The following is a 25,039-nucleotide window of genomic DNA, read 5'->3' on the forward strand; positions in this document are numbered from 1 at the left end:
AAGCCGTGCCTCGTGGTCACAAGCCAGCCCTCCCCAAAAGCCCTGACTACCAAGGCTATTACAAGGGGGATAAGAAAGAGGACTATGGGAGAACATTTTCTAATAACATCACTTCGCATTTGAACACCCACATAACATCTATCTCTTAACTGTGAGAGCCAACTATTTCATTACTCACCTAGAGTGCACAGAACCAGAAGAGAAGGCACTGTGGGCATAACAGATGAAATCATTCCTAACAAATCCTCCCACATATTTGCACATTTATTGGATATTACCCGGACACCTGTGAATGTATATCTCTGCCTTTCTTCCCCTTTGAAAGTAGTCCAACTGGCAACTTGTAGGGAAACCAAGGGCTTTGTGGGGGCTGCATTACTCTGCACACACCCTGGCCAACCATGGCAAGGAGCTTTGGTGCCTAAAAAGACCAACCAGAGGAAACAGCTGGAAAAGGTTGAAAGCTACCAAGCAGGGCCTGATGCCTGCTGCCAGCTCAGGGTTAGAAAGGAGGCATTACTTTATTTTAGCGCTGGGAGCATAGGGAATCACTTCCCTAAGCCCTGCACACCCAGCAATAACACCTACTAGTTTGTATCCATGGAACTAAGACATATTCAATACTTTCCTGAAACTCCTAGGCTAAACATTACCCCAAATTTATTGACATATTTCAATGACTTCTCAGAATTTATCGACATCAGAGTAGGAGTGTTCTGTAGGTCCCTGGTGGTCGTTGCCACAGGTTCAGGAGGAGACCCATGCACAAAAGAACCTAAGACACAACTGGGGTTGTAAAGCAAATGTATTCCATTAGTTGCAGTAGCAAACAATACATACCAACTGTTGGGGTCTCTAGCTTGTCAGAGTGACCCCGAGAAAAGTTGCAAAGTCCCTTTTTCCAGCCTGGCGCTTGAAGAAGGAGTCAGGGCTCTTCATTTCTCAGTCTCGAGGTTGTTTATTGAATCTTATCTATAAAATTATTTCTCCTGTCCTGCCGAGGTCTGCTCAGCAAGACAGTCACAGGCATTCTGCCTGCCCCCGGGGCGGTGTTATGTCTTTATGCTAAAAACTATGCATACAATGTTTACAATTACTTTCCGATACCTATCACCTATGTTAGACAGTGAGCTTCTACTCTAAACCAATCTAAATGTGCCAACATCCCAGCAGAAGATGGAGGCCAGGAAGGAGAAAGGTAGGACATGCCCAGATCCCTCCATCTTGCCCCCTGAACCCCTATTCTAGAAACCCCAAAATCTACTGTTTCACCCCATGATAAATTCACTATCATTCTACTTAATTTACTGTGGCTTGCAGATATTCATCTATGGTTGGTAACTTGCTCCACGGGTCATAATCACAACCACAGGTATTTTTGGGCTCTGTGCCCGGGTCTCTGAGACCCCTGGCAGGGGTCTTGCCTGCTCAGGACAACCAGAGGGATGTCCTGGGTCCTGACAACCAACCCCTTGATTCCCAAAAATCTGCTGAGCAGGAGAAGGAGATGGAGCGTGGTGCTTGGCGGCAGGAGCAGGTAGGCAGTGCACTTGCAAGACATCCCCTGGATCAAAACCGTGTGAATCTCGTCCTTCTCACTCCTCTACCCCAGAACCAGGCTTGTATCTCCTGCGCAGGAGTGGAATTTTCCCAGTTACGGCATCAGCTCATACATGGCTGGCTGTGAGATGAGGCCATGATGACTCCATGACTCCCTGCCACCAAGGGCTCCATTAAACATTGTTCCCCTTTTTTCAAAGCTTGACTGCCCACTGATTGACCAACACATTGTTTCTCTTCCAAGGGTCAAGTTGCCACCTATTAAACAATACACTTTTCTTCATTGTCTTGTCAACCTGCTCAAACATGGATCAAATACGGCAGGGCCTCAGACACGACTCTGGTTCCTGACACAGTCGTTAGGGAAATATCCCATTCCTCAAATTCTCCTTTGGTGGTCAAGAGCCTCCTAAACACTTTCTTCCCTTTGAATGTTGAATGCATTCCAGCTACCTTCTTAGCAGGACCACTTTCTTTATTCTCAAGGCCAAGATAGCCACATGCACACAGTAAGCACTGCAGTGGGGGAATACAGGGTTCAGCACTGCCTGTTAAAGCTGAAGGAATTGACAAGATGAAACCCTATTTGTTACACTTAACGCCTCGCCCTCCTATTCTGGGAAGCAAACACAAGCATTTCATCAATACACCCTGCAAATGCTCTTGCTGAGAGAAGCCACATTGCTGTGTCAATAAAGCAGCTGGGACTCCGTTTGTTCATGCAGAGAAAGCCAATTCTTTATTCACATAACTCATTTTTATACCATTTTCACAGACCTCACGTTCAACTCCAACTGGCTGGTAGTTTTCTTGCCACACAATTCATTGCTTAGAAGGTGTTTTGGTGTGTACATGCTAAGACTCTCTCTTTTGAAGACTCACTCTTACTCAGGTGATTACATTTTTCCTTTGTGGACGTTCATGAGACAGAGTTCTTGTTTATTACAGATGCCAACAGATTTCTTAGCACAATAGCTTGTTGTGCTAGCTGCACTCATTCCTAGGACTTTCCCCATGGGAAGTTAACTGGCTGCACGTAGAAGACGTAACAGGCCAGCTGGGAAGTTAGCAGAGCAAGGCCTGATTTTAGAAGGCCTTTCTTTTCTAATACCCCTACCTGTGTGCAACACATTGTGACTTTCTTTCAGAAATTAATGAAGAAAACACAGATTGCTGTTATGAGGAGAAAAGTTGTCCATTGTTTTTAAAGGTTGCAGAGTTCACAAGTTAAACCAATTGCTGCCAAGTTGGAGTTGTAACTATTTGCTGTTAATAATTTCATGTTGTAATCACCTGTTGTTAATAGTTTTTCTTTAATTACCTGCTGTTGATGGTTAGAAATCCCCTTCGTCGAGTATCACCCTGCTGCTACCTGGAAAATGGCACCCGGGGTTGTGAGGAGGAGGTGACATCGGGCTGGTATGCAAATGAGGAAACCCCACACCAAACCTAGCAGGAAAAACCCCTAAAAAAAACGAGCCACCATGGAATTAAGAGATTGAAGTGATGTCTAGATGTGAGGAACAGAAACCAGTATCCGCTAAGACCCTTTTTACCTTTCACCCTAACCTAAAAGACATCGGCTAGAAAGAGGACCTCGAATGTCAAACTGAAAAAATGGGCAATGTCCTGGTACTCCCCTGAGGATGGAAGCCCCAGCTCTGCCTGCAGACCAGCGGACAAAGCTGCACTTTTCCTCCTCCGTGCCACTGGGAGCAGTGGTGGCATGTGTGAGACCCGTGGGTTCTCCCCACCCAACCTGATTTTTAATAAAGGCATTAAAGAGGAGAAGGATCTCCTGCCTTATTTATTTCAACTGCCTACTGAAATTATTCCGCACTCCCTTCCAAATCAGTTCACTCCTCAAGCAAAACTCTTAGGCACATGCCCGATTCCCTCTCTCCCAGCAGCTCAGAGCGGCATTGCACAGCGCTTGCTGTGCGCCAGACAGCACAAAGCAGGCTGGCCTGGTGGCCCTCAATATTTCTGCAAAACACTCTGCATCTCACCCCTTTGCTCTGGCTCGGTGCAGAACTGCAGGATTGCAGGCGCTTCCTCCCAGAGCTGCGTGAGGCACTGGCTCCTGCAGATGTGACCTGCCAAGCTGTCACTGCCTCCCGCCGGCCTCGCTTCCCCTGGCAGAAGTGCCGTGCCTGAAGGAGGCTGCCCTGTGCTCCAGCCTGCCGAGCAGCCCGGCTCACTCCCCCGGTGCCCAGAGTGCTGCACACACTGCTGACCTTTCCCAGGAGTTACAGAGCAGGCGGCAGAAGAGGAGGAACCCTCAGCCAGCCCAGCGGCCCTGGGCTGCCCTTCGCCTTGCTCTGCTCCTGGGCACACTCCAGACCAATGCCTCCAGTCCGGGCTGTGCCCAGCACGGCTGCGCTTCCCCTCGGGAGCAGCCAGCTGCCAGCCGGGCTCTGAGAGCCGAGGATTCGCCCGCTCCCGGGAAGAGGCACCCAGGGCCCGGCTGCTGCCCTTTGCAGCTACCTGGGCCTCCTTCCAGCCTGCCTCTGCCGAGGCTCAGGCTGCTCCGGCCTCTGCCAGGGCTCTGCTGGGGCTCCGCAAGGCCGGGCCCGCTCGCACCTCACAGGCGCTGCTGACAGCTCTGCGCCACAGGAGACCTTCCCGAGCCCCCTCTCTGATCTTTCTGCTTTCTCACTTGAGTAAGGCTCTCCTTCTGCCAAAGACATTGCATTTAGGGATCCAATTCCAAGTGGCAGGAACCCAAATGCTCTCGAGTCACAGCTCAATGCCTGCATCTGCACAGGGTGTTTGGGCTGCCCCGCTCCTTTGGTTTTTTCCTGCAAATGCCATTGCCCTTTCTGCCTCAACTAGAAATACCAAAGTTAGGCAAAAACCAGCCAGCGGGCCATATTCCAAAGGCAGTATGGTCTGGAGAGAATGAATGAAGACGAGCCTTTTCCATTTACAAACCATACTAAAGAAGCCATTTGTGTGACTTAGCACCAGTAAAAAACAACTAGTAATTCAGAAGGAAGTTTTCTGAAGGGGTCAGAAGGAGAGGAAATCTTCCAAATGAGTTGAAGTTTCAGAAACTTTATTGAATTACTTTATTGAATTAATCCTAATATATAATCCTCTTCTATAATCCTAATCTATAATCCTAATGTACAAAACTCTTCAACAGTCCTACTCTAGAATTCTACTCTACAATGCTACTGTAAATTGCCTTTGGAGATAACATCTTGACATGAGTGTAACTTTCTCGTCTCCTAATTCTTCTTCCTCTTCTTGACTGAGTTGATCAGTTGTGACAGGATAGATGCTGGCTTGGCTGAAGTCACAAATGGATGCTGTCCATAGGGAAAAAACCAAAAAACCAAAACAACAAAGAACAGTGAACCAGGACTTTCCAAGCTCAGTGCTTCACAGACTCAATCAGGATTCCTCTGGGTCATAAAAAGACCCAGAAAGTAGAACAATGGGACCATCAGCTCTCCAGTTGTCATGTGCAGGACCTTGCCATCACAGGCAAACCTGGCCCAGAATGCCACCCATCTCTTTATTGTGATGGCTTCATCTCTCTGGGATTTTTGCCCTGCCAGTACTCTAGAAATGGTGCTTTCTGTCCCTGGGGTTTCTTCCTCTCAGGATACTCCAATGACTCACGTAGGCCCCTGCCTTTGAAAGACAGGCACCGTGCTGATTTCCACAGGGGGATAGAGCAGCGTCTACCTTTCCATGCCATGCCCCTCCTGTGCTGGATGGCACCTTCCTTCCCAGCAGGGCCAGCCCAGTGGCACTGGGTCCTGCAGTTCCCATTCTGCCAAAACCTGGCAGTGACCCTGGGGCAGTTCCCGTCTGCTTGAGCATGCCAGGCAGCAGATGGGGCTGGGACAAGTCCCTCCCAGCTGTCCCTGTTTGCGTGCCAGAAACCTCTAAGGGTGGGCTGGGGAGAACAAACCAGGGCCCCTCAGAGGCTCAGAGTGAGCCCCCCACAGCCCCTCCTGCCCACAGCCAAATCTCTGACTGCTAGGCCAGGACTGGCTTCCTTGGGTTCCTTCACCATCATTTCATGTCTCCTTACCCTCATTGCTCTACTTCAATTCTTTTGCCGTTAGATAAAACTGAACACCCAACCAAATTACAAAAGAGGGCAACAGAAACAGAGGACAGAGGACCTGTCCTTTCAGGAAATGCAGAGAGAGGTGGAGATATTCAGTTTTATGAAGAACAAGCCCAGGGAGACTTTTTTGCTACTTTCCAAGACTTCAGAGTGTCTTTGAAGAAAGTGGGGGACACCTTTTTTTACAGGTCCAGTTAGAATAGGATGTGGGCGAATATTTTTAAACACAAAGGAGATCTTATCAGAGCAGGTCTAAGGAAGAACTTGTCTACTCAGAGCATGGTGCCACCCTGGCACAGATGTCCCAAGAGCTTGTAGGTGCCCCCTCCCTGGAACCATTCCAGGTCAGGTGGCAAAGGGCTCTGAGCAACCTGATCTCTTTAAAGATGTCCCTGCTCATTGCAAGACACTTGGACCAGAGGACCTTTACAGGACCCTGCCAGCCCAGCCCAGTCTAGGATTCCTCACCATTTTCATTTGTAGAGCACCAAGAGTGGAGGTGAGAAGGAAGGGGGCTCATCTGATGCCTTGGACTTCAGTCGAGGAGGAGCCCATCCCTCAGACCCTGTTTCACCTGCAGCCCCTTCACACTTTACCTGCAGGAGCTCCATGGCAGACCAGCGCTCCTCCTCATCTTTCTGAAGGCAGCAGCTCAGGAAGTCACGCAGCAAAGCTGAGAGGAGCTTGGGATGTCGCAGCTTTGGGGTCCCTACTGTGGCTATAAGGCGTTGAGCCTGCAGAAGAAGGAAACACGAGGCTCGCCCTGCTGCTTTCACATCTCTAGGTGCTCTGCCACATGTCTTTGTTTAACCTCTCTTCTTCAGTGACAGTTTCTGCCCTGGCAGAGACCCAGAGATGACTTTCCTTTACCAACCAAAACCCCAAATCCCGATGCAACCACAGCTTTTCCACCATCCCACAGATCTTGCCTTGGCAGCTGATTTCATTGACTGACCTAGGTAGTGGGAACTACATCAGCAAAAGCACATTTGCATCTCTGAGGATTCACACCAGCTTGAGAGGCTTTTTGGAAAAGGGACTTTGCTATGATAACTAATTTTCAAGGATTAGTAGATGAAAGGTATCTCTGCAGTGCTTGTTGGTCCCTTAAGCACTCGTGCCATAGAACTCATCAAGCTTTTTGTGTTGTTCTTGAAAACAATATTAATTGGAAGAAAGGAAATCCATCTGTTTATCCCCAGGTAAGGAAACAAACATTTGCAATCTCATATTCAACACAGAGTCATTAAGATGCCTGCGCAAATGTATTGGGATGAAAATGCCTGCTTGGGCACACAGGAGCCACCTGCAGCTCTGTCCCTCAGCAGTCTGAAAAATTCTGCTTCCCATTATGTGGAAAAGAAAAAATTGTCATGGTCAAAAGAAGAAAAGGTGCCATCCCTATGGTCACCCTCTGCTTATTTGGCTCCTCAAGTCAATATATTAATGATTGGCTCATCCCAGAAAGTGCCAGGAAACACTGGCAGGTTTTGGCAGGCTCTCCACATCCCCAGGCTCTGTCTGGGGATGTGGAGAGCTTGGTGACGTGGAGAACTTGGCTTGGGCTAGGAGAGAAACATGGTCTCTCAGTGTTTCAGCAGCACTGCACAAGAAGCAGAAGAGACCCTGTGGCCTTCACACCTTCATGCCCAGGTTTCAGGCATGTTTCCCAGTGAGAAGAAACTGCACCGTGGGTTATGTTCTTCTCTAAAAACCACAGTTTTGGAAACTTTCTTGGATTTGGGTTTCCTTCTTTCACTTCTGGAAAGATAATAGCAATTCTAAGATGCTTGTTTCCTGTTACTGGGGCCATCTCCACAGACAAAAGAAGTGGAACCACTTATAACCCAAAGGCAAGTGTTGCCTGAGAATGGAGTTTGTTTGCATGTGGCAAGGCTTGAGTTCCCCCACCTGATGCAACCAAAACTACAGCAGATGCTGATGTGTTGCAGGGACATTCTTAGGAGGGGACCTTGGTGGAAGTAGTTCCAGCAGATGGCAATGGGGTTTTGTCCAATGGCACGCAGGACATGGGGCAGGTGAGAAAGACAGCGGGATCAGAGAGTATTTGCTCCTTACCGAGGCAGGACTTTGGTTGCAGTAAGGAGGTTCTCGTTCTACCATTTCAATTCCCACAATTCCAAAAGACCATATGTCCACTTTGGGGCCATATGGTTGACCTGTCACCACTTCAGGCGCCATCCACCAAGGAGTCCCGGCTAACGTGCACCGTCTATTCTGCTCAGGGGTGAGCTGAGTAGAGAGGCCAAAATCAGCTGAGGAGAAAGCAAAATACTGGTTTGATTTTAATTCTGTGCAATTAGGAAACCAACAAAAGAATTCCCCAGCAGAAGTTTGGAAATGTGCTGCTGAATGTCCTGGCATTGGCGACTTTAAAAAGCGCCCCGTTTTTTCACTGCTTCCAGCAGTGGCTTTTGTTCTTTGGAAGCTTTAGACTTGTAGTTCCCTCCCTCTGGAAGGGACGCTCACAGAGCAACGCCACTCTTGACTGCTGGTTCCTTGTCATACCTCTGTACATGTGTCAACCCTGTCACCAGCTCACAGCGAGTGCCCCTGTACTACCACCAGCTCCATTTCTGGGGAGCTGGCCATCACTCAAAGCAGCCTCACAGCCCCCATCCCTGGAACGCTGCACCTGACCAAGAACATACCGACCTAGCTTGACAGAGCCGTCTGTTCTGAGAAGGATGTTGTCGCTCTTCACATCTCGGTGGATGATGTGGTTCGAGTGAAGAAAATCCAGTCCTCGCAGGCACTGAGAGAGAAAACAGAGAGAGGAGGGCAAAAATTAGTGATGTCATTTCATCACACAGGAAAGGAAACAAAGAATCTAAAAGATTCCCTCTCCAGGGGAAAGGGGAGTAGTGGCAGAACACAGTGTCATTGAGAGGAAGAGCTTGCTGCTCCAGCACTTGAAGAGCAAGACCTTTCTAAGGAAAGGCATGTCAGCTTTTTAAAAGAGCAGCAGCACCTGCTCTAGTAGACTGTCCCCTGCAAACCAGCCAGGATGACTGCTGCTGCAGTGCATGTGCTCAGAAGCAAACAGCATTTTAGCTGCACTCTTTTTTAGCTGAGGACTGAGCAAAACGAGTCTCTCTTTTTTCTTTGCTGTTCGTTTCAAATCCTGCCACGAGCACCTTTGCTGTCACAGGCAAGGAATGCAGTGAAGACAGGCAAAAGTTTAGGAAGATGGAGAACAGCAAATACAAGAGGCAGAGCTAGAGTACAACAGCAGGAAATAAGAGTACAAGAACTGAGTACAGTGAGTGCAGTGGCACTGGCAGGCGTTTCACTTGAGATGCTTTTACTTGCCCATAGCATACCAGCCACACAGAAACAAAGTCTGGCACATGAAATCACTCCAGCTCTGAGCCCCTGTTTCCCAGACAATCCTGCCCAAGCCCTCGGAAGCACAGATGGGATTGCTGACCTCCCGACTGATGGGTGCCATCTGCTCTTCAGACAGGAAGGTCTCACTGATGACATCACTCAGGGCGCCTCCGTCCATGTACTCTAAAACCAGCCAGAGTTCCTCACCCAGAAGATAGCTGAAAGAAGGAAACAAGGGTGTGGAGATGAACATGCATGGCTACATTGATTTTTTACTTCCGGGTTTCTTGTTTCCAGGTCCCTTTGGGACTAGGACAGAATCAAAGGAATAGACATTCCCTCTCAGCTGTGCATTGTTTACAATCTTTGCAGTCTGGAGGAGAAAGGCACTGCTGTGAAAAAGGAGATGTCTTAGATGGGCAGCAAGTGAAAAGTGCAGTTTAGTAACAGCCCAGATAAAAAGCCTTTCACACCTGGTGTTTCTGGAAATAAGCACGTAGTCTTCCTGGCATGCATGACCATGGCAAAGAGGGGCAACGATCTAAGGGAAATCCACTTTAGGATGGTTCATTAGCATTTAAGAAACTTTAAAAAATCAATCCCAAAAAATGGGAAGGCAGCGAATTTTGAGGATACTGACTTAAGAAGATACAGCTGATCCAGGTTCTGAATAATTTTGGAATAATTTTCAAGCGTTCCAGGGAAAACTCATGCAAACAAGATGCACTCTCTTCTAATCCATTGGAGATGAATAGAGAAATATTAATAAGTAATAATGAACAGCTCTACTTCCTGCCACTGACCAAAGTGGGTTTTTAACCTCTCATGTTTGCTGTATGTAAATGCACATCCATGGGATAAGACCATGACCTCTCACCTGTCTAAATAATTCACAACACTGGGACTCCTATTCCTCTTCATGATCATGATTTCATTAACTGTTAGTTGCTTCCTCTGCAGTCCTTGAAGATTTATTTTCTTTATGGCCACCTAAAATGACATTGAAAATCAGTAACCTGAGAAGCTGGTGGCACGAGACCACAACACACATGGAGCAAGTGATTTTGCAATGACACAGCTGAGCTGTGCCAAACTGCCTTGTGATTAGGCACTGCAGTAATTAGGAGCTGACATTCCAACAGCCCATTTCTCTGCTTCCTTGGGGGCAGTTCCAGAACACATGGGGCCACTGACATCTTGCCTTGTCCACTTGGAAACAGTGGTGTCTCAGCTATCACCCCCAAACCTCTGACCATACTCTCTGCTGCTTTGTATGGGATTCAGAAGAAGTAATCTATGCCTTAATACTCGGTGGATACATCTTGGGCTGTGGGCAGGGCTTAGGGCTTTTAGGGACACCTTGCAGATCTCTCCCTACGTGCAGTTCCCAAGTGCACACTGCAGGTGGCTAAGGAACTACCAGTAACTTTCAGATGTATTTGCTGGCAGCCAGAAATGAGAATTCAGGACTCTGAAGCTGTAGCCCCAAAGAGCAGGGAGGTGCTCTAAGGCACCACCTTTATTTTGGCAACGAAGAGCGAGTGAGCGCCTCCTTCTCTGAAAGGAACCGCTGCCCTCCGTGCCTTTCTTCGGCAGCTGAGGAGGACAAAGTCCCAAACGTATTTCATGGGCTGGCACCAGTCTGTGCTTCTTGTGCCTTTTCAGCACAGCTCTACCCAAAGCTCCAGCCACAGCTCCCACCCCCCAGAGGGGAAGGCCCTCAAGAGCATCAGAGTCTGCAGGGGCTGTTGACATTTACCTCTCCTCCTGTGGCATTGTTGAGTGCTCTAACCACATGACCAAAACTCCTAGCAATGAAACAGAAGCAGAGAAAGGAGAAGCTGTTTAGCTCCTAGAGTGAAAGTTAGCCCATTTAGGAGATCTCTGCTGTAAATACCTAAAAGCTGCAGGATGCAGGAGGGCTCTGCCAGAAGGCAGATGATGTATGCTCTTCTCAAGTGCATGGGCACTGGGCCTGTTCATGAAGCGCTGGGGTTCAACTTCTAAAGGGAGTTTATTCTTTCCTCTTGCGTTTCACTTTCTAAATGGTGGGTTCCTATCCTGACCATAGAGTGTTTCCTTCCACAAACCAGGGGAAAGAAATGTTCCTGGGAACTGTTATCTCACAGCTTTGATAGGGGGTAGGTTGCTCTTTCTGGCAAGCAAGTTTCTTCTTTTTTCATTAGTGGGGCAGTATGATTTTGAGACATACAAAAATGCTAAAGAAATTAACACAGAGCTGTCCCACACTTGAGAGACAAGGATATCTTCCAGGTCCTGTTCCTTGATGCAGGCAAGACCTCGGCAGCATGGAGGTGTGTCTGACAATGCCTTCTGAGCACACACACAAATTCGGAGCAGCACCGAGAGATGGGAGAATCTGTCCCCAGTGTGTGAACATGTTTGCAGCTGGCCTGACTTCACGCTGGATAGACATTCCACCAGAAAAACACCTGGCCCATGGTTGTGCAGGAGTAACTGCGGTTGGACTCACCCACTGCCAATATGTTCCTTTTCAGTGTAGTTCATTGCAGGATTTTCCGTATTCACCATTCTCCCTGAGGGAAACAAAATGCAAGATGCTGACTTTAAAGCAGAGATCCCAGCTTCCAGGAGATACAAAGGGCAGCCCCACTGTCTGGTGCTCTGAGCCCTTTGTGGTCAGCTGGGTAACAACATCCAACGTCAATAGGACAGGCAGCCCTGCAGTGCAGACGGCTGGCACAGAGACTGATTTTGTACAATCCTTTGAAGAGTTCTCTTGACAGGAAACAAAGCACAGGGAGATGCATTTCCAGGAGAGAAGGACATCTTCTCCACCTTTCAGCAGTTTGCCAAAAGAATTCCTTTCCATTTGTAAACCAGAGCAGCTCATGCTATTACCAATCCCAACAAGGCTTTCAGCATCAGGACCCTCACCTGTTTATGAGCAGGCTGAGCTCAAAGGTGCCCCTCTCCCAGCTAAGGAAGGCTCCAGCCTCTGCAGTCCCACCAGCCCTCCGGGAGAGGGCAGCCAGCACAACAAGTCTGGCAAAGCCCAAGCATGAGCACTGACAAGCAGTGAGAAGAAGCCACAGCCAGCCTGAGCCCCATACAAGTTGTTGCCCCCATTCAGGACACAACAGGATGGGCTTTGAGATCAGCCACACTGAGGTGCAGATCAATGCCCTTTTTGTCCCAACAGGTGATGGTAGACACAGAATCCACGGGGCTCTGGTCTCAGCCCCACCAGGTCTTATCTGAGAGCACAGCACTGGCAGCTCTTACGGGCAAGAAGCAGACTCATTGGGTTGTGCTGCAGAATCACAAAGGACTTGATGTGTTTTCCTAGAGACTGATCTGAGCAGGACTTTGGCCAATGGGTAGGATTGCAACAGTCATGGGAAAGAGTGGGTATCAGGTATGACAAAGTGCCATGGATCTGAGGACTATACCGTGGGTGGGCTGGAGGCTCTCTCCTGAGAAATGCCTCCAGTTAATCTGATCACATCACTTAGATGTGTCTCTTGGACACATCTTGATAAGCATAAAACTAGAAGAATAAATACAGGTTGTTATAAAAGTATCTGTTTTTTTCTTTGGGGGCACATGGAAAACACCTCCTGCTCTCTATTTGTCCTGTAACCTGATGTTCTTTCAAAAGTAGTTCTTATTGACAAAAATACAGCATTCTCATGAAAATAAACTGCAGATGTAGTAGTGGTAACAGTAAGTCACAAAATAGGCATCAACAAGATGTGGGGAAGAAGGGCTCCTTCAGGATGGAGAAAAACCAACTCCAGCAAAAAAACCCACAAGTCAACAACAAAAAACCCCAAAACACCACAAAAAAACCTCACAAAAACAAAAAACAAAAGGCTCCCACAAAAAACAACACAAAAACACCCCACCAAAAAAAAAAAAAACCCAGCCAAAAAGACAAAAATCCAAAACCAGTCAATTTCTGTGAGGTTTTTTTGCTCTGATGACTGGTTGGAAGTCAGGAGTCTAAGGAGGATTTAGGAAGCTGAAAATTCCATTCAGTTTGGCCACTAACAGACAGGAATTGCCTGGATTATTTGCTAGGTCACAGCCTTCTGCTGATCCAAGAACAATCCCTGCTTCAGCCTTTAGCAGAGAGGGAAGCTCAACAAACCCAAGCCAGTCCCAGGTGCCCTCAGAGGCAGCAGGAACACCCAGAGCGCTCTCTCGCTGCCCTGGAGCACAGCACTTCCTCTGGGGAGTCTTAAATGGCCCTGTGACACCAAACTCAGGAGGAGCATTCGGTACAGCTGTGCTGACACCTGCACACAACACACTGTCCCTCAGACAAGAAACACACCAGACGTACCCAGCATCTCCAGGTACCCCTTCTCAGTCTGCTGTTTTGGAGAGACGAAGGAACTGCCCGAGCTCGAGTTCCCAGGTTTGACAGAAGGGCTTCCTCGAGGTAATGCTGATGCGGCAGCAGGTTCAGAGCCCATGATGTGCTGGTCCTGTAGCAATTCTGGTGGGCACTGTTCCTGTGCCTCATGCCAAACTTGGGGCCCTTCATTGCCAGACATTCGCTGGAAGTCTTTGCAGGCTGCCCGGTGAGGTGTCAACACTTGCACCTCAAATCAAAAAGAACAAAGCAGTCAGAGACTACAGCTTGTCCCTGTCAGCCAGGAGTCACCGACTGTGAGGAAAGGGAAAGAACAGATTGACAGGGGATACAGACAGCTTGCTTCAATCCTCCATCTGGGTCACCATGTTCCCCTGTAAAAACACCTCAAGAAACAAGGAGAGCAGAACAGGCAAGCAGGAATCAATTTAGATGACTGCTGGCCAAAAGGCCAAAGGACAAGTCCAACCATCCAGGGCAGCAGTGGGGATTCAACACACCAGGAAATGTCCTTCAGAGTGACTGTAATACACACGACAGCAGGATGGCACTCAGAGGCATCACCCCACTCCCTGCTGCTCTGTACTAGAAAGGCAAGAAGGGCAGAAACCACCGGTTTGGTGACTGCAGTGGCTATCCCTCTTTCACTCACTTGCTTTTGTAGAGACTGAGAGAGGCGATTAGCTTTATCTCTGATGATTTTAATTTCTTCCTCCAGCCTCTTCTCCCTTACCTTGTTGCTAGCCTCCGAATCCTGCAGCTCTGCCTGCACATGGTCCTTGTTAGTCAGTAAACAAGAAGGGAGAGGATGTTTCATGAGTGGAGTGGCTGCCACTCTTTCACTCACCTGGTTCTGTTGATCGCCCCTCTGCTGATTGAGATTCTCCTCTTGAACTCTTCTCATGTCATCCTTGTTCTTTCTCTTCAATGCCATGATGTCACTCTGAGCTTCGGGCAGCTCTGCTTGTGGCTCTGCCTTGATGTTCTGTACACACAAGTGCAGAGCAAGTGACTGGGAGCTGCCATCAAGCTCAGCTTTCTCCTCTTGCAGCCTCAAAATCACATTTATTCAGCCACTTCTTTCTGCTTCCCTACCCACATCTGTTTCCAATGTAACCCTCCTGTCCCAGTGCTGTTCTCTGCAGATTCCAAGGCTCTGTGCTTCCAGTGCCTGTGGGACTCCTGGCCTCCTCAGTCCCAAGAGCTCCGTTTTATGCCCCTCTTCCTGCCCTTCCTGCTGTCACTTGGCCAGTCAGGCTTACCTGGCCATTCTCCTCTGGCTCTTCCACCTGCTGCCTGTGCTGCTCTTCCTGCTCTCGGGCTGGGAACAGCTCTCCCTGAGACGGGCGTGGCATCTCTGATGAAGCAGTTTGCTCCTGCTCTTTCTCTAGAAGGGCCTGCACAGAAAGCAAGAGAAGATGGGTTTCAACTTTCCATACATCCTTTGTGGGCCAAGACTCAAGGACTGATGGGCTCTCACGTTCCCAAAGCACTGTGCTGCTCTACTGGGTCATTCTCTGCCCGTGGGGAAGCACAGATTCCAAAGTGACCCTGGCCCTACATTTAGAGGCCACCCGGGACAGAAGCTCCAACAGCCTCTCAGGCAGCTGACAGGGAAGGTGTGGCATTACTCAAGGGTCTGGTGAGGGCCTCCCTCTTCTTCAGCCATGTCCTGTTTGTCTTTCAGTAGTGACTGTCAGCCCGCCCTGTCGCACAGCTCCATCCTGGCTCTGCAGGTGGTTTCCTGTGTGAGCTCACCCCTTGTGAGACACACTTCTGGAGTTCATGCTCTTTTCAGGCCTGCACCAGCATTCCTGCCTTTCTGACATCTACACTCTTGTTAGAAAACCTGGTCATTCACAAGATGAGGATGCATGCACAGATCTCTGATGGAGGTCAGAGAGCCTCGATGGCCACCTCAGTATATGGAAGAGAACCAAGGTGTTTCTTCTCCCTCTGCTGTCAACTGAGAATTCTGACCAGCAGTAAAAGAGACTCTGTTAAGGCCCCATTAACGAATGCACTTAACACAGCCCTGGGGAGGCCAGTGAAGGAAACCATGTGTCATGTAATGCATGGCATGTATGACCAGAGTCACCGAACACCAGCTAAACGTGGAATTGTTCCACCTCTCTAGGACAGGCAGCAATCTAAAAAGTTAACTGGAGACTTCAGGGCAGAAGAGGCCAGAGGAGGAAAACAACTCTGAGGGGGGAAAAAAACATCCTATCTGGAGGGGGAAACATCTCTGCCTGCTTAGAATCGGTGGAGGGAATGTGTCTCTAATTCTCTCCTGAAAGGGATGCTTTAGGTGACCTTTGCACCTCCAACTGCCTTGGACCAGAGCCGGGAAGATTCAATTATGTAAATGTTACATAGATAGATAGATAGATAGATAGATAGATAGATAGATAGATAGACAGATAGATAGATAGATAGATAGATAGATAGATAGATAGATAGATAGACAGACAGACAGACAGATCTCTATACTATAATCTCTATTTTCTGACCTCTCTGTTGCTACACACATCAAAACTTGGTAGCCAGTGCTCCGCTCAGCAGCAATCCTGAGATTGCTCTCCAGTTGCTCAATAAAGCACACTCTTGGGGAATCTGGAGTGTGCAGGTCCTTATGGAAAGTGATCAGACCCAGAGCATTGCACTGGGAAATGCACTCTTTGTGCATCTGTGCTTGAGCAAGTTCTTCTCTTGGACTCGACAATACTGATGGTGCTAAAGTGGCTGGAAGCAATAAAAAGAAATAAAGGCCAGCCCCTACCAGCTCTTCTGATCTCTGAGGAGCAGCTGGAATGCAAGGGCATTGATCTCCTGCTAAATTCCCAAAGAAAACACACATTGATTTCCTTGTCTACAGAAAGTCACAGGCACTCTTAAGTTCAAAGTGATGCTGGCAGGCCTGGAGCCACAAAAGCTTCTTCTGCACCAACATCCCTGTACCAAACGGTGTGTTCTCATGCAAAAATATACTGCATTCACGAGAAGTGACACTTTGGAATAAAAATTGTAGCAGTCCGAGTACTGTAAAAGGGCAGGAAATAAAGAGGAAAAGCAGTTTAGTTGGGAGAAAAAGAAAATGAACAAGACACTTCCTCTAGGCAAAGAAAAAAAATCACAATAAAAAAAGGAGAAGAAAGCCAATTCCAAAAGTAGGTAAAATATTGCATGCACAGAGGAGATACTGAAGGTCCCTCACAAGGTTTCAGTGGTTAAGGCTAAAGCTCCCTCAGCTCCTCACTGGCCTTGTGCTCCACTAACTTAGCCAGATCCTGTGGCCTTCTCTGCAAACTCTCCTGCCCCTCAAACACTTTCTGCTTCCAAGGGGCCCACAGCTGCACACAGCACTCCACCTATGGCCGCAGCGCTGCCCAGCACAGGGCGATGCTCACTGCCCTGCTCCTGCTGCCCCACTGCTGCTGACACAGGCCACGATGCCCTTGGCCTTCTTGGCCACTGGGCCACAGTCTGCTTCATCTGCAGCTTCTCCAGACCTGCAGCAACCCTGCCTCCTTCTGACCCACACAGCTCCCCATCCACAACGTTGCTTGTTTGACTTCAAGTACAGCAGCCACCATTTCAAGATGGCCTTCCTCTTCTGAGCAACACAAGACAGCTGTCAAGGACTTGCAGCTTCACCCCCACTGCGGGCTCCAAGGCACTTGCCAAAGCTGCAGACTTCCGGGAAAAATGGATCAACAGAAAGTTGCCCCTTCTGCTGTTTGCCTCACAAGGAGGCTTCGACACTGCGCGGTTCCTTTCTTTGGCCACACACATGACAAGATCGGCTCCCCACAGCTTCATGGACTGTACAATCATCTCCTTGCAGCTTAGCAAAAGCCAAAAGGCAGCTGGGCTAACAGAGACTCTATACGTGAGGAACGACTCAAGAAAACTGCAGAACACTTCCACAAACCAAAGACACCTTTCCAAAAAGGGAAAACAAACCAAAAGAGCCTTTTGACCTCCAGCACTACCACATTCGCCCTTGGCCATAACACCGCAGAAGCCCAGAGATGGAGCTTCTCTGAGCCAAACAGCCAGAAGCTCAGCTGCAACCCCGGGCTCTTCAGTGCCCCAGCATTACAGCTCATAGGCCAATTTCTTGCTGTCACTGCCTTCAGGAAATGCCTACATCCTGCAGGACTCCAGCAGTCAGCATCCTCAGTCAGCAACAGCAAGTGCTGGCTGCTCAGAAACTTGCACCTCTGCTTTGCTCTAAAGACAGCATCACAGAATGGGCACTTACTCTCTTGGAATGAACAGCCTGTGGTGTGACCACAGCTGGACGCTTCCATTTGACTTGCTCAACTTCCTCATCTTTGGCTTCTTCTCCAGGAGCAGAGGGAGGCAGGGGAGAGATGGTTCTTGGTCTTGTAACCTGTGGCAAGAGAGAAGCATGACGGACAGGCTATTACCCATCAATTATAACCCCATTTCTCCTTAGATCTATAACCACATCTGCTAAAAGGAAATCATCAGCTTTGTCGGCAATGTCATTCTAAGTCACTCCAACCAGATTGAAATGGGCCAATTCAACAGAATAGAATATGGCTATGTATTTGATATTCTTTCCTGGCTCTTTTAATGAGCAACATTGTCTCTGCAAATGCAGATTTTACTTCTTGAAAGCTCTAAAATAGAAAAGAAGAAACGAGCCAGCAAGACCTTTGCAACTCCTGCTGACACAATGGAAACCAGAAAGGGTTCAGAATCCCTTTCATTGCATGATAAGAGCCAGAAAAGTAGTACAGAGGCATCTTTGCTGGCTGGAAAAAGAGAAAATGAAGAGGGCTTCTCCTCCTAGGAAACCAACCAACAATAAGATCAAAGTGTCAGCTTTGCCTGTGTCTAAAACACTTGGATGCGGGGAGGGGACTTTTGGCAGGGGAACAGCCCTTGTGGTAAGCACTGTCATGTAGGCATCCAAGGAAGTCTTCTTGAAGGTCCTTCATGAGCCTCCCCTTGTCCAGGGTAAAGCTTCTCCAGCACCTCCTCACTGGCCTTGTGCTCCACACCCCAGCCCAGCTCCCGTGGAATTCTCTGCATACACTTCAGCCCCTAATCACTTTCTGCTTCCCAGGAGCCCACAGCTGCACACAGCACTCCAGCTGTGGCTGCAGCGCTGCCCAGCACAGGGCGACGCTCACTGCCCTGCTCCTGCTGCCCCACTGCTGCTGACACAGGCCACGATGACCTCGGCCTTCTTGGCCACCGGGCCACAGTCTGCCTCATCCTCAGGTGACCTGCAACAGCAGCACCCTGCCTCCTTTTGACCCACACAGCTCCCCATCCACAACGGTACTTGTTTGACTTCAAATACAGCATCCACCATTTCAAGATGGCCTTCCTCTTCTGAGCAACACAAGACAGCAGTCAAGGACTTGAAGCTTCACCCCCACTGCGGGCTCCAATGCAATTGCCAAAGCTGCAGACTTCCGGGCAAAACGGATCAACAGATACTTGCCCCTTCTGCTGTTTGCCTCACAAGGAGGCTTCGACACTGCGCGGTTCCTTTCTTTGGCCACCTGAGACAAGAATGGCTCCCCACAGCATCATGGACAGCACAATCATCTCCATGCAGCTTAGCAAAAGCCAAAAGACAGCTGGGCCAACAGACACTCTACAAGTGAGGAACGACTCAAGAAAACCTAAAAACATTTCCACAAGCCAAAGACACCTTTCCAAAAAGGGAAAACAAACCAAAAGAGCCCTTTGAGCTCCAGCACTACAACTTGGCCCTTGGCCATAACATCGCAGAAGCCCAGAGAAGCAGCTTTCCTGAGCAAAGCAGCCAGAAGCTCAGCTGCCGCCCCAAGATCTTCAGTGCCCCACCCAGCATGACAGGTCAAAGGCCAATTTCTTGCTGTCACTGCCTACAGGAAATGATTATATCATACAGGACTCCAGCATTCAGCATCCTCAGCCAGCAACAGCAAGTGCTGGCTGCTCAGAAACTTGCACCTCTGCCTTGTACTAAAGACAGCACCACACACAATAGGCACTTACTCTCTTGGAACGAGCAGGCGGTGATGTGACCACAGCTGCACGCTTCAGTTTTTCTTGCTCATCTTCCTCCTCCTTGGCTTCTTCAGCAATTGGAGGGAGAGCCAGAGGAAAGACAGCTCTTGGTCTTGTCACCTGTGGCAAGAGGGAATCATAGGGATAAGCCATTACCTAGGGCTTATAACTTGATTCCCCCTCACATCTACAGCCACATCTGCTAAGAAGAACTCATCAACTTTGTTGGTAATGGCATCCTAAGTTACTCCCAGACTGAAACGGGCCAATTCAACAGATCATTATATATTGCTAAGAATTCATTACTCCTCCCTGTCTGCTTTCAGTGAGCAACGTTGTTTGTGCAAAATGCAGCTTTTTATTTCGTGAAAGCTCTGTAATGGAAAAGTAGGAAAGATCCAGCAAGGCTTTTGCAACTGCTGTGGCAGACATGGAAAACCAGAAAGGGTTCAGAATCCCTTTCATTGCATGATATAAGACGGAAAATAGTGCAGAAGCTTCCATGCTTGCTGGAAAACTCGAAAATGAACAGGGCTTCTCCTCCTAGGAAACCAACAAAATCCAAGATGAAAGTGTAATCTCTGCATGTCTCTAAAACACTTGGATGCAGAGAGCAGACGTTTGGAAAGGGAAACAGCCCTTGTGGTGAGCAGTCTCATGAAGGCATCTATATAGTCCCCCATGAGCCTGCCCTTGTCCAGGCTAAAGCTCACTCACCACCTCCTCACTGGCCTTGTGCTCCACTAACTTAGCCAGATCCTGTGGCCTTCTCTGCACACGCAGCAGCCCCTCTATCACTTTCTGCTTCCCAGGGGCCCACAGCTGCACACAGCACTCCACCTGTGGCCGCAGCGCTGCCCAGCACAGGGCGATGCTCACTGCCCTGCTCCTGCTGCCCCACTGCTGCTGACACAGGCCACAATGCCCTTGGCCTTCTTGGCCACTGGGCCACAGTCTGCTTCATCTGCAGCTTCTCCAGACCTGCAGCAACCCTGCCTCCTTCTGACCCACACAGCTCCCCATCCACAACGTTGCTTGTTTGACTTCAAGTACAGCAGCCACCATTTCAAGATGGCCTTCCTCTTCTGAGCAACACAAGACAGCTGTCAAGGACTTGCAGCTTCACCCCCACTGCGGGCTCCAAGGCACTTGCCAAAGCTGCAGACTTCCGGGAAAAATGGATCAACAGAAAGTTGCCCCTTCTGCTGTTTGCCTCACAAGGAGGCTTCGACACTGCGCGGTTCCTTTCTTTGGCCACACACATGACAAGATCGGCTCCCCACAGCTTCATGGACTGTACAATCATCTCCTTGCAGCTTAGCAAAAGCCAAAAGGCAGCTGGGCTAACAGAGACTCTATACGTGAGGAACGACTCAAGAAAACTGCAGAACACTTCCACAAACCAAAGACACCTTTCCAAAAAGGGAAAACAAACCAAAAGAGCCTTTTGACCTCCAGCACTACCACATTCGCCCTTGGCCATAACACCGCAGAAGCCCAGAGATGGAGCTTCTCTGAGCCAAACAGCCAGAAGCTCAGCTGCAACCCCGGGCTCTTCAGTGCCCCAGCATTACAGCTCATAGGCCAATTTCTTGCTGTCACTGCCTTCAGGAAATGCCTACATCCTGCAGGACTCCAGCAGTCAGCATCCTCAGTCAGCAACAGCAAGTGCTGGCTGCTCAGAAACTTGCACCTCTGCTTTGCTCTAAAGACAGCATCACAGAATGGGCACTTACTCTCTTGGAATGAACAGCCTGTGGTGTGACCACAGCTGGACGCTTCCATTTGACTTGCTCAACTTCCTCATCTTTGGCTTCTTCTCCAGGAGCAGAGGGAGGCAGGGGAGAGATGGTTCTTGGTCTTGTAACCTGTGGCAAGAGAGAAGCATGACGGACAGGCTATTACCCATCAATTATAACCCCATTTCTCCTTAGATCTATAACCACATCTGCTAAAAGGAAATCATCAGCTTTGTCGGCAATGTCATTCTAAGTCACTCCAACCAGATTGAAATGGGCCAATTCAACAGAATAGAATATGGCTATGTATTTGATATTCTTTCCTGGCTCTTTTAATGAGCAACATTGTCTCTGCAAATGCAGATTTTACTTCTTGAAAGCTCTAAAATAGAAAAGAAGAAACGAGCCAGCAAGACCTTTGCAACTCCTGCTGACACAATGGAAACCAGAAAGGGTTCAGAATCCCTTTCATTGCATGATAAGAGCCAGAAAAGTAGTACAGAGGCATCTTTGCTGGCTGGAAAAAGAGAAAATGAAGAGGGCTTCTCCTCCTAGGAAACCAACCAACAATAAGATCAAAGTGTCAGCTTTGCCTGTGTCTAAAACACTTGGATGCGGGGAGGGGACTTTTGGCAGGGGAACAGCCCTTGTGGTAAGCACTGTCATGTAGGCATCCAAGGAAGTCTTCTTGAAGGTCCTTCATGAGCCTCCCCTTGTCCAGGGTAAAGCTTCTCCAGCACCTCCTCACTGGCCTTGTGCTCCACACCCCAGCCCAGCTCCCGTGGAATTCTCTGCATACACTTCAGCCCCTAATCACTTTCTGCTTCCCAGGAGCCCACAGCTGCACACAGCACTCCAGCTGTGGCTGCAGCGCTGCCCAGCACAGGGCGACGCTCACTGCCCTGCTCCTGCTGCCCCACTGCTGCTGACACAGGCCACGATGACCTCGGCCTTCTTGGCCACCGGGCCACAGTCTGCCTCATCCTCAGGTGACCTGCAACAGCAGCACCCTGCCTCCTTTTGACCCACACAGCTCCCCATCCACAACGGTACTTGTTTGACTTCAAATACAGCATCCACCATTTCAAGATGGCCTTCCTCTTCTGAGCAACACAAGACAGCAGTCAAGGACTTGCAGCTTCACCCCCACTGCGGGCTCCAATGCAATTGCCAAAGCTGCAGACTTCCGGGCAAAACGGATCAACAGATACTTGCCCCTTCTGCTGTTTGCCTCACAAGGAGGCTTCGACACTGCGCGGTTCCTTTCTTTGGCCACCTGAGACAAGAATGGCTCCCCACAGCATCATGGACAGCACAATCATCTCCATGCAGCTTAGCAAAAGCCAAAAGACAGCTGGGCCAACAGACACTCTACAAGTGAGGAACGACTCAAGAAAACCTAAAAACATTTCCACAAGCCAAAGACACCTTTCCAAAAAGGGAAAACAAACCAAAAGAGCCCTTTGAGCTCCAGCACTACAACTTGGCCCTTGGCCATAACATCGCAGAAGCCCAGAGAAGCAGCTTTCCTGAGCAAAGCAGCCAGAAGCTCAGCTGCCGCCCCAAGATCTTCAGTGCCCCACCCAGCATGACAGGTCAAAGGCCAATTTCTTGCTGTCACTGCCTACAGGAAATGATTATATCATACAGGACTCCAGCATTCAGCATCCTCAGCCAGCAACAGCAAGTGCTGGCTGCTCAGAAACTTGCACCTCTGCCTTGTACTAAAGACAGCACCACACACAATAGGCACTTACTCTCTTGGAACGAGCAGGCGGTGATGTGACCACAGCTGCACGCTTCAGTTTTTCTTGCTCATCTTCCTCCTCCTTGGCTTCTTCAGCAATTGGAGGGAGAGCCAGAGGAAAGACAGCTCTTGGTCTTGTCACCTGTGGCAAGAGGGAATCATAGGGATAAGCCATTACCTAGGGCTTATAACTTGATTCCCCCTCACATCTACAGCCACATCTGCTAAGAAGAACTCATCAACTTTGTTGGTAATGGCATCCTAAGTTACTCCCAGACTGAAACGGGCCAATTCAACAGATCATTATATATTGCTAAGAATTCATTACTCCTCCCTGTCTGCTTTCAGTGAGCAACGTTGTTTGTGCAAAATGCAGCTTTTTATTTCGTGAAAGCTCTGTAATGGAAAAGTAGGAAAGATCCAGCAAGGCTTTTGCAACTGCTGTGGCAGACATGGAAAACCAGAAAGGGTTCAGAATCCCTTTCATTGCATGATATAAGACGGAAAATAGTGCAGAAGCTTCCATGCTTGCTGGAAAACTCGAAAATGAACAGGGCTTCTCCTCCTCGGAAACCAACAAAATCCAAGATGAAAGTGTAATCTCTGCATGTCTCTAAAACACTTGGATGCAGAGAGCAGACATTTGGAAAGGGAAACAGCCCTTGTGGTGAGCAGTCTCATGAAGGCATCTATATAGTCCCCCATGAGCCTGCCCTTGTCCAGGCTAAAGCTCACTCACCACCTCCTCACTGGCCTTGTGCTCCACTAACTTAGCCAGATCCTGTGGCCTTCTCTGCACACGCAGCAGCCCCTCTATCACTTTCTGCTTCCCAAGGGCCCACAGCTGCACACAGCACTCCACCTGTGGCCGCAGCGCTGCCCAGCACAGGGCGATGCTCACTGCCCTGCTCCTGCTGCCCCCACTGCTGCTGACACAGGCCACAATGCCCTTGGCCTTCTTGGCCACCGGGCCACAGTCTGCTTCATCTGCAGCTTCTCCAGACCTGCAGCACCCCTGCCTCCTTCGGACCGACACAGCTCCCCATCCACAAAGTTGCTTGTTTGACTTCAAGTACACCAGCCACCATTTCAAGATGGCCTTCCTCTTCTGAGCAACACAAGACAGCCGTCAAGGACTTGCAGCTTCACCCCCACTGCGGGTACCAATGCAATTGCCAAAGCCGCAGACTTCTGGGCAAAACGGATCAACAGATACTTGCCCCTTCTGCTGTTTGCCTAACAAGGAGGCTTCGACACTGCGCGGTTCCTTTCTTTGGCCACATGCAACAAGAAAGGCCTGCCACAGCTTCATGGACTATACAAACATCTCCTTGCAGCTTATTGAAGCCAAAAGTCAGCTGGGACAAAAGAGACTCTATACGTGAGGAAGGACTCAAGAAAACTGCAGAACAATTCCACAAGCCAAAGACACCTTTCCAAAAGGGGAAAACAAACCAACAGAGCCTTTTGACCTCCAGCATTACCACATGCGCCCTTGTGCGTCACACTGCAGAAGCCCAGAGAAGCAGCGTCCTTAAGCCAAGCAGCCAGATGCTCAGCCGCAGACCCCAGCTCATCAGTGCCCCAGCATGACAGGTCAAAGGCCAATTTCTTGCTGTCACTGCCTACAGGAAATGCCTACATCCTGCAGGACTCCAGCACTCAGCATGCTCAGCCAGCAACCGCAAGTGCTGGCTGCTCAGAAACTTGCACCTCAGCAGCCCAGAATGGGCACTTACTCTTTTGGTATGAGCAGGCGGCCATTTGACCACAGCTGGACGTTTTCGTTTTTCTTGCTCATCTTCCTCCTCCTTGGCTTCTTCAGCAATTGGAGGGAGAGCCAGAGGATAGAGGACTCTTGGCCTTGGCACCTGTGGCAAGAGGTGGATCATGGATAAGCTGTTACCTAGGGCGTATAATTTCATTTCCTATCGCATCTACAGCAACAGCACCTAAGGAGAACTCATGAACTTTGTTGGCAATGGCATTCTTAGTCACTTCAACCAGATTGAAATGGGCCAGGTCAACAGATCTTTACATTGCTAAGAAATCTGCTAGAAGCAAGCAACGTTGTCTATGCAAAACACAGCTTTTAGGTCTAGAAAGATATCAAATGGAAAAGTAGGAAAGAGACAGCAAGGCTTTTGAGACAG

At 49.1% G+C, this 25,039-nt stretch overlaps 1 protein-coding gene across 1 annotated transcript in view; it reads right to left on the reverse strand.

Annotated features, from left to right (window-relative positions):
* The window catches only part of LOC132342060 (serine/threonine-protein kinase PAK 3-like), a 47,880-nt gene extending 24,819 nt beyond the window's left edge, over window positions 1-23,061 (reverse strand). The window contains exons 1-10 of the mRNA XM_059874252.1: window positions 23,029-23,061; window positions 21,137-21,268; window positions 17,629-17,760; window positions 14,209-14,346; window positions 14,014-14,127; window positions 9,876-9,988; window positions 9,099-9,216; window positions 8,324-8,423; window positions 7,727-7,923; window positions 6,244-6,381 (exon numbers count right to left, since the gene is read on the reverse strand). Of these exons, the coding sequence (XP_059730235.1) occupies window positions 6,244-6,381; window positions 7,727-7,923; window positions 8,324-8,423; window positions 9,099-9,216; window positions 9,876-9,988; window positions 14,014-14,127; window positions 14,209-14,346; window positions 17,629-17,760; window positions 21,137-21,268; window positions 23,029-23,061 (1,215 nt within the window). The remainder of the gene's footprint in view (window positions 1-6,243; window positions 6,382-7,726; window positions 7,924-8,323; window positions 8,424-9,098; window positions 9,217-9,875; window positions 9,989-14,013; window positions 14,128-14,208; window positions 14,347-17,628; window positions 17,761-21,136; window positions 21,269-23,028) is intronic.
* Between the last annotated feature and the right edge of the window lie 1,978 nt (window positions 23,062-25,039).

The sequence above is a fragment of the Haemorhous mexicanus genome, chromosome Z, assembly GCF_027477595.1.
Source record: "Haemorhous mexicanus isolate bHaeMex1 chromosome Z, bHaeMex1.pri, whole genome shotgun sequence".
Taxonomy (NCBI): domain Eukaryota; kingdom Metazoa; phylum Chordata; class Aves; order Passeriformes; family Fringillidae; genus Haemorhous; species Haemorhous mexicanus.